This window comes from Babylonia areolata, chromosome 8 (assembly GCF_041734735.1).
Source record: "Babylonia areolata isolate BAREFJ2019XMU chromosome 8, ASM4173473v1, whole genome shotgun sequence".
Lineage (NCBI taxonomy): Eukaryota > Metazoa > Mollusca > Gastropoda > Neogastropoda > Buccinidae > Babylonia > Babylonia areolata.
This window is the reverse complement of record NC_134883.1, coordinates 27506475-27518974: the sequence shown is the minus strand read 5'-3', so window position 1 is coordinate 27518974 and position 12500 is coordinate 27506475. Positions and strand designations below refer to the sequence as shown.

General features: G+C 42.7%; 1 protein-coding gene across 1 annotated transcript in view; it reads right to left on the bottom strand.

Moving 5' to 3' along the window:
- LOC143285258 (suppressor of tumorigenicity 7 protein homolog) overlaps positions 1–12500 on the bottom strand; it is a 60702-nt gene that overhangs the window by 37018 nt on the left and 11184 nt on the right. Inside the window, exon 2 of the mRNA XM_076592516.1 lies at positions 6–88. Within this exon, the coding sequence (XP_076448631.1) occupies positions 6–88 (83 nt within the window). The remainder of the gene's footprint in view (positions 1–5; positions 89–12500) is intronic.

Here is a 12500-nt window from a genome sequence, read left to right as displayed (position 1 = left end):
CATACCAGAATGAGCCCAGAGATGAGGGAGGAGGTGCCAGTCAGAGCCACATAGAACTTGGGGGTGAGAGTGTTGAGGAACATGGTGGCTGTAAAACACACACACACACACACACACACACACACATACACACACACACACACTCACACACAAACACACACACACACACACACACACGCAATTAAAAACAGTGAAAAACTGGAAGAAAGAAGATGCTGGAAATAAGCTGATGCAATCGAATAATCGTTTGGATCCACTTTCACTTACCCCTGTGCACAGACCCACACAGCAAACAGAGCAAAATGTCTTGTTTGCCATGACCAGATACTGACTGGTTTCAAACCCCTGATTCCATACTCTCATTGGAAAGGTACAAAGGGTAGGATATATATAATATGTACATATATACATTAACAAGGCAATCATATGAAACATGATGAGCTGGCTCACATGACAGTTTGATAAATTTGTTGATGAATTTTATAAAATGCACATTCACATAGGCATTCTTCTTCTTCTTCTTCTTCTGCGTTCGTGGGCTTCAACTCCCACGTTCACTCGTATATATGCGAGTGGGTTTTTTACGTGTATGACCGTTTTTACCCCGCCATGTAGGCAGCCATACTCCGCTTTCGGGGGTGTGCATGCTGGGTATGTTTTTGTTTCCATAACCCACCGAACGCTGACATGGATTACAGGATCTTTAATGTGCGTATTTGATCTTATGCTTGCGTATACACACGAAGGGGGTTCAGGCACTGGCAGGTCTGCACATATGTTGACCTTGGAGATCGTAAAAATCTCCACCCTTTACCCACCAGGCGCCGTCACCATGATTCGAACCCGGGACCCTCAGATCTAAAGTCCAACGCTTTAACCATTCGGCTATGATGCCCGTCACATAGGCATTCAAGTAATATCTAAGTATGTGTGTGCATAACACACCACTTGCTCACTCCCCCCCCCCACCCCCCCACACACACACTGTGACATAACATACACTGTGACACAATGCACACACCTCCTTCCCCCTCCCATCAACTCAAATACTAATGCACAAAAACCAGTCAGTAAATCCCAATGGATGTGATTCTGCTGACAAAACAGCAAAGAATCTGCCAACCATCCAAATCTCCCCAATTATGCAAAAAAAAACAACAAAACACACACACAAAAAAAAACCACACAAAACCCCCCCAACCTTTTCCCCACCTCTGGCTATGATAACCAGACATGACAGATCTATCGGAGTCCATAAAATATATATATATCATTATTCATAGGAACAAAGCAGGTCAGACTGTCATGAAAACTTGAGAGTCAGCAGACACTATATCAATTCATAATCATCATTATCATCATTGTTCATATTGCGGTCAATAACAGACAGCCTTATCAGAGCTGAAAATACGATCAATATTGATTTGATCCCATTGAACATTAACAGGAGGACACTTGGAACAGACAGTCAGTGCCAAAAGAACAGCCATATAAATCTCTCTCTCTCTCTCTCTCTCTCTCTCCATCAACCTATGAGATGCTTCTGGCACTGACTATTCCATTTTTTTTCTTCTTTTTTTTTTTCTTTTTCTAAATAATGTTGAAATCAACTTTCCACTGATTTCACAATCATATTGAAGGACTGAAGAACAACTGAATATTTTGGAACACAGGTAAGCTAAAGACCTGGAGGAATTAGTGCTGGCAATCCAACAAAGTCAAGTCAAATATGCCAGCGATTCTGTTGTGACACTTTGAACCCTTTGAACTTGAAGTGTTCATCACAAAGGGCACCCACCGCCAAATGTGTTTTCAATACATGAGCTCCAAAGAAAAGGCTTACCGAACGCTTTTTCCCCCCCTAGAGTGTAATGAAACGCATATGTTAATGACCTTGTGGCCCATTTTTTTCCCCCAATTTCACGTTGTGGATGCTTCCTTTTTCCAGAACGTTTGCCCATGAGCATAATTTGTAAAGTGGTTAACTTTACACATCAGGCTAGAACTTGTGAGCAAGAGTGTTGAGAAACATATCAACATGACCACCCACTCACCCTCTCTCTCTCACACACACACACACACACACACACTCATAAAAATTTGGAACACCAGTTGAACAGCGGTTTAAATTTGTTTGTTTGTTTTTATGGCTGACAATATTAAAATGTCAACAAAAATTAAAACCACACTCAAACACACATCACCAAGGAAATGCTCACATACAGTGTACACATTCACAAATTATCTGTTCTCACACTATGCCCACCATATCAAGTTTGTATGTTAGACCAGGCATCTGCTCTTTTTTTTTTTTAATTCTCTTCTTTTTTTTTCATCTCCCCCCCCCCCCCCCCCCCCCCCTCCCTCTCTCTCTCTCTCTCTCACAGATGTGGTTTTGCCTGTACACATCCACTTGTCTGCAAAGAGGAAGGTGGCAGAATGACTAAGACACCCGAGCTGCCATTGCAGTGTCCGTGAGGGTGTTGGTTCGATTCCCGCCCTCACCCTTTCTCCCAAATTTCACTGGAAAATCAAACTCAGCCTTTAGTCAATCGGGTGAGACAATAAACCAAGGGCCCATGTGCAACACACACTTTGCGCACTGAAAAAGAACCCATGGCAACAAGGACGCTGCCCTCTGGCAAAGTTCTGTAGAAGAAATCCACTATGGTAGGTACACAAATATTATATGCGATAACTAAAGGCCTGACAAGTGCATTGGGTTATGCTGCTGTTGGGCATCTGCTTAATAGATGTGGTGTAACACACACACACACACACATATATATGTGGAGTGATGGCCTAGAGGTAACGCGTCCGCCTAGGAAGTGAGAGAATCTGAGCGTGCTGGTTCGAATCACGGCTCAGCCGCCGATATTTTCTCCCCCTCCACTAGACCTCGAGTGGTGGTCTGGACGCTAGTCATTCGGATGAGACGATAAACCAAGGTCCCGTGTGCAGCATGCACTTAGCGCACGTAAAAGAACCCATGGCAACAAAAGGGCTGTTCCTGGCAAAATTCTGTAGAAAAATCCACTTCGATAGGAAAAAACAAAACAAAAAAAAACTGCATGCAGGAAAAAAAACAAAAAAAAAGAAAAAAAAAAAGGGTGGCGCTGTGGTATAGCGACGCGCTCTCCCTGGGGAGAGCAGCCCGAATTTCACACAGAGAAATCTGTTGTGATAAAAAGAAATACAAAAAATATATGGATTTATCCAAATGCAGTGATGCCTCCTTCGGAAACGGAAACTGAAGCTGAAACTGAAACTTGTCTGCAGGCAATGTTGCCTACTGAAAACCAACTCAGCAGTTATGTGTGCCATACATTTCTGGTAATATGCAAGTTAATCACAAATGCTTGGACTGTTTCAAATGCAGTCTCTGTCTCTGTCTCTTTGTGCCAGTATATAGAGATCTGTCTGTCTCTCTCTCACTGTGCCACTCTCTCTCTCTCTCTCTCACTCACTTTGCCAGTCATATAAAATAAGTATAGATCTGAGCACAATTAATTTTTTCTCTCTCTCTCCCTCTTGTTCAGTTGTTGGCTGTGGCTTTGGCATGTCATATAAATCTCTCTCTCTCTCTCTCTCTCTCCTCCACATCTTTCTCTGCACCAGTTATACATCAAATGAGGAGTGTTGGCCGAAAGGTAACATGTCTGGCTAGGAAGTGAGAAAATCTGAGCACACTGGTTCTATTCCAATACTCACCAGAATCCCCCCCCCCCAACCCCCACCCCACCCCCACTAGAACTGAGTGGTGGTCTGGATGCTAGTCATTTGGATGTGATGATAAACAGAGGTCCCCTGTGCAGCATGTGCTTACCGCATGTAAAAGAACCAACAGCAACAAAAGGGTTACCGAAGGCAAAATTCTGTTGACAAATCCACTTTGACAGGAAAACAAAATACATTTGCAGGCAGGAAAAAAAAAAAGAAGAAAAAAGATGGCACTCTCATTGCAGCAATGCGCTCACTCACCCTGGTGGGAGCAGCCTGGATTTCATGCAAAGGAAATTGTTGTGACAATAATACAATACCGGTAAGTCTCTCTGTCTCTCTTTGTCACTCAGCTCTCTCTTTCTCTGTCTTTCAGTGCAAGCCAGATCTCTCTCTCGCCTCTCATTCTCTTTCCCTCTCACTGTGCCAGTCAGATCTTACTTTTCCTCTCCCTTTCTCTCCCTTCATCACCCCTCTCTTCCCCCCCTCCTTTCTCTCTTTCTTGCAGTGCCAGTGACATCTCTCTCTCTCTCTCTCAATCCCTTTGCCACTAACACATCTTTTCCTCTATTCCTCTCCCTTCATCACCCCTCTCTCCCCCCTCCTTTCTCTCTTTCTTGCAGTGCCAGTGACATCTCTCTCTCTCTCTCTCTCTCTGTCTCAATCTCAGTGCCAGTTAGATCTCTCGATCTCTCTCTGGCATTCCCTCGCCCAGTTGGATCAATAGCACACCCAGTGTCCTCCAGCCCAGGAGAACGTGGAAGCATCTCTACTTACACCTCATCAAGAACACAGCAGCTGAGGCCGATTCACCTCTGGCATGACAGGAAATGAGAGGTCTGGGGGTGGAAACCCAAGCACTCAGCTAAGCCTAAGAATTACAAGTGTTACACTGCAAGTCCTGATCATCGGGTTCGGAATCTGATCCAGGCTCACCACCTGAGTTTCTATTCCTTCAATTGAGTGTGTGTGAGCGTTTGTGTGTGTGTGTGTGTGTGTGTGTGTGTGTGTGTGTGTGTGTGTGTGTGTGTGTGACAGTGTGTGTGTTTGTGTCACAGTCTCTGTGTGTGTGTGTGTGTGTGTGTGTGTGTGTGTGTGTGTGTGTGACAGTGTGTGACTGTGTGTGTGTGTGTGTGTGTGTGTGTGTGACAGTGTGTGTGTGTGTGTGCGTGCGCGCATGTGAGTGTGTGTGTGTGTGTGTCTGTGTGTGTGTGTGTGTGTGTGTCACAGTGTGTGTGCGTGTGTGTGTGTGTGTGCGTGCGTGCGTGCGTGCGTGCGTGCGTGCATGTTCTTTACTCAGATTCCAATGATAACATGAACGATAAGTTCCTTTTTTGGGCGTGGTGGGAGGGGGTGTGGGGAATTGTTTCTTAAATATTTAGCTGATAGTCATTTCAACATGTTACAATTAAAGTGTAAACAACCTGTTCTGTCACCATGTTACCAGATCAAGACTGCAAAAGACTGAGTGAATACTCACCATCGCCTCTGATAAGTTACCGCAGGCAAAAGAAATTACAGAGACTTTACAATATCTTTTGCAATCAGTTTACCTCAGTGTGGTCTCCTGAATTCAATCAACTTCATAACCATGGCAACGATATCAAGCCCATTCTTTGTCACGAAGGAACTAAATGACAAACATGGCAAAATTACTGACTCAGGAGACATATGCTCGGTGTAATATACACACATGTATTAATACAGAACTATGCACATAGCAGAGAAATACAAAACTGATGGCAATATACAAAAGCAAACTCATAATCTCTGCAGAACAGTGGAGCTCATCGTCAGCAAGTTGGAATCACTATTCTGCCATCATTATGGCTTTTTTTTATTTTTTTTTTTTTTACTGAACACTGAAATGTTATGTTTGATGCCATTAGCTGTTAAGCTCTAGTGACATAGTAGGTACAAATCAGAACATAGAATGGTGCAAAACAGGTAAAATGGAACAGAAAATGAAAACACAACAGAATTGAAGCAAAATAAACAACTAAGGGATAAACGACACTTTGGTACTTTGTCACTAGTTTACATTTCACACACACACACACACACACACACACACACACAGAGAGAGAGAGAGAGAGAGAGAGAGAGAGATTTTTTTCAGGAAAAGATTTGGTACGCTGTCAATGCCTGAGTAATGTGTTAAGTCTATGCTTATGCCAGGCATTATGGCATTAATGGCATTCTGAATACTGAGCTCCCTGCAGATCAATAATGTTACACACTGCAGAGCATCCCATTTTTCACACATCCAATATTTCACACTATACTGCCATGCAATGCATCGGATGGTGCAGCACTGAAACCAACCATTGAGACCAGAAACTTAAAAAAACAACAAACGATAATATGATCACGCCGAAGAGAAAAATACTTTTTTGACTCACTTGTGTAAACAAAGTGAGTCTATGTTTTAACCCGGTGTTCGGTTGTCTGTGTGTGTGTGTGTCTGTGTGTCCGTGGTAAACTTTAACATTGACATTTTCTCTGCAACTACTTTGTCAGTTGACACCAAATTAGGCATAAAAATAGGGAAAATTCAGTTCTTTCGTCATCTTGTTTAAAACAATATTGCACCTCTGGGATGGGCACAAAAAAAATAAAAAATGAAGCCTAATTATATGCAAACTGCATTTACTGTTATATTTATATTTTTTGTATTCTCTAAACTTGGCACTTTGATCTGATATTCTGACCCAACAACAAGAGCAGTCATTATTATCATTTTTTGTTCAAACAGGAACTTCTTTTGTTAAGCATGGAAGTTTTATTTATTTTGCAAACGTTTTAGTGCAGATAGTAAAAAAGGGAAATTACTCTGTAATTAATGCTAGGGAACTTAATTTGCTTTAAACTGATCTTTCTCATCTTAAACATTACATTTTGAAATTATACTCAAATACATAAAAAGCTTGGATTTTTTTTTAAGTGTATCACAAGTGAGTCTTGAATGCCTTGCCTCTCTTGTTTTTCTTTTTTTTTTAAGAGCCAAATGTAGGCCACATGATGAAAAAAGTGTAAGGAACATCTTTAATTTGAATAACAGTTAAAGAATTGTCAGGAAAAGAAAATAAGAATGAAGTGGCTAAAACAATACCTTTAAAGCATTCTGGTTGGTCTTCTAGTTTCATGTTAATTAATCAGTTAGCAACTGGTTGTACAGTTACAGGTGATAACAAAACTGTGTGACCTGAACTGTGAATTGGTTCAGAATAAGCTGAAATTGTAAAGTTTACAGCTGTCACAGATGTCGTCCATGGAAAAGAAATAAGAACACAGACAGCACACTGACAGCGCGTGCGGGCGCACGCGCACGGGCACACACACACACACACACACACCAAGACACATACTTTCCACTACGCCACAACCATCCCCTCCATAACTAAAATATAATCTTCTTACATCAAATATCAAAGGTCACACAAATTACCAAACAAAAATACCCCCTACAACTCTACATGACTCAGTATGTTTCCTCCTTTGTCCTGTCCAGACTAGATTACTGCAATTCTACCTCACCAGTTTTACCATCTTCCTCTCTTATTAGACTACAGAAAGTACAGAACAATGTTGCAGCTGCACGACTTGTCCTAGCAAAAAAAGAAATCTGAAATCTGTCACACCTCTGTTGCATCAGTTACACTGGCTTCCTATAGAGTCCCGCATTCACTATAAACTAGCGACACTTGCCTTCCGACATTTTGATGAATCTCTTCCCCTGTATCTCTCCTCTGTGCTGGAAAGGTATGAACCATGCAGAACACTAAGATCCAGTTCTGAGAACTAATTTAAAATGTGCAAGGAAAAGGTCTTTTAGGGCTCAAGTACCCCATGTTTGGAATTCTTTGCCATCGATCCTCAGAAATGCTCCTGATCTCCAGACCTTTAAGTCAGAACTGAAAACGCACCTCTTCTGTATTTAGCATGATGTTTGCCACATGGAGTTTTATGCAAGAGATATCTTAATACTTACGTAATCCTGTTTCAGTGCAGTTGATATATTTAATGTGTCTGGGCGTGTGCGCGTGCATGTGTGTGTATGTGTGAGTGTGTGTGCACGTGCGTGTGTGCGAGTGTGTGCGCACGCGCATGTGTGTGTGTTCACGAAATGTATGTTTTATGGAATGGATTTCTTTTTAATCTAAGTATTATTTACTTGATATTTTTTAATGTTTGATTATGGTTTTTGATTAGTTCTGTGAACGCACTGGATTGAGCTATTGTAATGTTTTTATGTCATGTTTATATATGATCTAGCTCAATGATGTAAGGCGCTTTGAGCAGCATTAGTACTGGATATCATGCCATAGAAAAGTTATGAATTTTAATTATTATTATTATTATTATTTACATTCTTTTTTTTTTTTAATCATCAAGCTGATTGGGTGATCATGTCACAGGCATGAAAAACTACCCAGGGGAACTTCCATCACCTAGGATATTGTTGTTTTTGGCGGCACACCACCCCTGCCCGGTCGTTTGGCCTGGGCCAGCCTTGCCACAGGACCTCTTTCGCACCCCTCCAGGGATCAGTGAATTATTCAGACACTGATCAATGGGTCTACATGCCCCCCGGGACCTGCATCTCTGGCTTTCACACCTTCTGATGTCCTCCATGAAATGGGAGATCGCTGTATTCTGGGGCTCTGTGGCATGTATGATTTATTGAAAAACGAAACTTGGTCTGGCATGTGCGGGCTGCGCACCCATGTGTGTGTGTGTGTGTGTGTGTGTGTGTGTGCGTGTGCATGTGTGTGTGTGTGTGTACATACGTGTGTGTGTGTGTGTGTGTGTGTGTGTGCGCGCGCGCGCGTGCGTGCGTGTGCGCATGTGCGTATGCACACATGCATGCATATGCATGAACAAAGTTGTTTTTACTTCTTTTTTTTCTTTTTCTTTTTTTAAGACTTTCTCACAACTCGCACACATGTACATCTCTATATGCAGTTTCTTCTCTGGATAGAAGACCGCATAATATTTCACACTAAAACATAAAAGTGCAAATACATTGCAATTATACAGCATGTGTGCATCTCACTGTCTACACACTTTTGCATGAGTGCACATGCTTAACTTCAGCATGTGACACTTTGTTAAAAAAACAACCTTTTTTAATGGAATAGCGGAATGACTACAGCTAGGTGAAGCAACCTCTTTCCCTTCCTGTTTTTTTTTTTGTTTGTTTTTTTTCCAAGATGTGTTGTAACCTTAATGTATGTCATTCTCAATAGCCGTAATTTGTGCATTACCAGTAATGGGCAATTACTGCTACAGATGACATTACATACACACACATACATACATACATACATACATATATATATATAGTGGCTGTCCATCAGGTTTGATGATGACATCTATGTGCGGGAGTGCACTTGCAGATGACTGCGGAGTCCAAAGTGGAAACGGCAAAGATGTCACCAATGGGGACAGGGAAACTGGCCTGTTGTGTGTGTGTGTGTGGGGGGGGGGGGGGGGGGGGGGGGAAGATGCTGCCTTGTAATTATATCAATATATATCTATCTATATATATAGATATGTATATATATATATATATATATATATATATATATATATATATATATATATAGGGACACACACACACATATCTATCTATATAAATCTATTATAGATATTATATATATGACATTGCAAACATTCAATCTGCGCACACAATCAGATCTGTATGCCAGTGTCTCCTTGCAAATGTTCCATGATCAGCACACAGGCGCAGGCCTTTTCATTATACAGGCAGACAAAAGCCAGTTCGGTTCGGTTCGTCTGAACTGAAAGGTGTCTGCCTAACCAGACACTGACCTGTGGCTTTCCATTCAGGGTGGACGGGAGATGGTGGTGGAGAGGAGGAAAATACAAGGATGTATATATCATATATATATATATATATATACATTGTACTCAATTAGGAAGTTTCCTCTGTCTGGGTTGTCCTTGACCATTGAGGTTAGTGGTAAAGTCTCCTGTCTCTGTCTTCAGATTGATCCACTGTCTGACCAACAGTGAGGAAGGGGTGTTATGTTCAATTCTCCTGTCTCTGTCTTCAGACTGATCCACTGTCTGACCAACAGTGAGGAAGGGGGTGTTATGTTCAATTCTCCTGTCTCTGTCTTCAGACTGATCCACTGTCTGACCAACGGTGAGGAAGGGGTGTTATGTTCAATTCTCCTGTCTCTGTCTTCAGACTGATCCCCTGTCTGACCAACAGTGAGGAAGGGGGTTTTATGTTCAATTCTCTTGTCTCTGTCTTCAGATTGATCCACTGTCTGACCAACGGTGAGGAAGGGGTGTTATGTTCAATTCTCCTGTCTCTGTCTTCAGACTGATCCCCTGTCTGACCAACAATGAGGAAGGGGTGTTATGTTCAATTCTCCTGTCTCTGTCTTCAGACTGATCCCCTGTCTGACCAACAGTGAGGAAGGGGGTTTTATGTTCAATTCTCTTGTCTCTGTCTTCAGATTGATCCACTGTCTAAGCAACAGTGAGGAAGGGGTTTTATGTTCAATTATCCTGTCTTCAGACTGATCCACTGTCTGACCAACAGTGAGGAAGGGGGTTTTATGTTCAATTCTCCTGTCTCTGTCTTCAGACTGATCCACTGTCTGACCAACAGTGAGGAAGGGGTTTTATATTCAATTATCCTGTCTTCAGACTGATCCACTGTCTGACCAACAGTGAGGAAGGGGGTTTTATGTTCAATTCTCCTGTCTCTGTCTTCTGACTGATCCACTGTCTGACCAACAGTGAGGAAGGGGTTTTATGTTCAATTCTCCTGTCTCTGTCTTCTGACTGATCCACTGTCTGACCAACAGTGAGGAAGGGGGTTTTATGTTCAATTCTCCTGTCTCTGTCTTCTGACTGGTCCACTGTCTGACCAACAGTGAGGAAGGGGGTTTTATGTTCAATTCTCCTGTCTCTGTCTTCAGACTGGTCCACTGTCTGACCAACAGTGAGGAAGGGGTGTTATGTTCAATTCTCCTGTCTCTGTCTTCAGACTGATCCACTGTCTGACCAACAGTGAGGAAGGGGGTTTTATGTTCCATTCTCCTGTCTCTGTCTTCAGACTGATCCACTGTCTGACCAACAATGAGGAAGGGGTGTTATGTTCAATTCTCCTGTCTCTGTCTTCAGACTGATCCCCTGTCTGACCAACAGTGAGGAAGGGGGTTTTATGTTCAATTCTCTTGTCTCTGTCTTCAGATTGATCCACTGTCTAAGCAACAGTGAGGAAGGGGTTTTATGTTCAATTATCCTGTCTTCAGACTGATCCACTGTCTGACCAACAGTGAGGAAGGGGGTTTTATGTTCAATTCTCCTGTCTCTGTCTTCAGACTGATCCACTGTCTGACCAACAGTGAGGAAGGGGTTTTATATTCAATTATCCTGTCTTCAGACTGATCCACTGTCTGACCAACAGTGAGGAAGGGGGTTTTATGTTCAATTCTCCTGTCTCTGTCTTCTGACTGATCCACTGTCTGACCAACAGTGAGGAAGGGGTTTTATGTTCAATTCTCCTGTCTCTGTCTTCTGACTGATCCACTGTCTGACCAACAGTGAGGAAGGGGGTTTTATGTTCAATTCTCCTGTCTCTGTCTTCTGACTGGTCCACTGTCTGACCAACAGTGAGGAAGGGGGTTTTATGTTCAATTCTCCTGTCTCTGTCTTCAGACTGGTCCACTGTCTGACCAACAGTGAGGAAGGGGTGTTATGTTCAATTCTCCTGTCTCTGTCTTCAGACTGATCCACTGTCTGACCAACAGTGAGGAAGGGGGTTTTATGTTCCATTCTCCTGTCTCTGTCTTCAGACTGATCCACTGTCTGACCAACAATGAGGAAGGGGTGTTATGTTCAATTCTCCTGTCTCTGTCTTCAGACTGATCCCCTGTCTGACCAACAGTGAGGAAGGGGGTTTTATGTTCAATTCTCTTGTCTCTGTCTTCAGATTGATCCACTGTCTAAGCAACAGTGAGGAAGGGGTTTTATGTTCAATTATCCTGTCTTCAGACTGATCCACTGTCTGACCAACAGTGAGGAAGGGGGTTTTATGTTCAATTCTCCTGTCTCTGTCTTCAGACTGATCCACTGTCTGACCAACAGTGAGGAAGGGGTTTTATATTCAATTATCCTGTCTTCAGACTGATCCACTGTCTGACCAACAGTGAGGAAGGGGGTTTTATGTTCAATTCTCCTGTCTCTGTCTTCTGACTGATCCACTGTCTGACCAACAGTGAGGAAGGGGTTTTATGTTCAATTCTCCTGTCTCTGTCTTCTGACTGATCCACTGTCTGACCAACAGTGAGGAAGGGGGTTTTATGTTCAATTCTCCTGTCTCTGTCTTCTGACTGGTCCACTGTCTGACCAACAGTGAGGAAGGGGGTTTTATGTTCAATTCTCCTGTCTCTGTCTTCAGACTGGTCCACTGTCTGACCAACAGTGAGGAAGGGGTGTTATGTTCAATTCTCCTGTCTCTGTCTTCAGACTGATCCACTGTCTGACCAACAGTGAGGAAGGGGGTTTTATGTTCCATTCTCCTGTCTCTGTCTTCAGACTGATCCACTGTCTGACCAACAATGAGGAAGGGGTGTTATGTTCAATTCTCCTGTCTCTGTCTTCAGACTGATCCCCTGTCTGACCAACAGTGAGGAAGGGGGTTTTATGTTCAATTCTCTTGTCTCTGTCTTCAGATTGATCCACTGTCTAAGCAACAGTGAGGAAGGGGTTTTATGTTCAATTATCCTGTCTTCAGA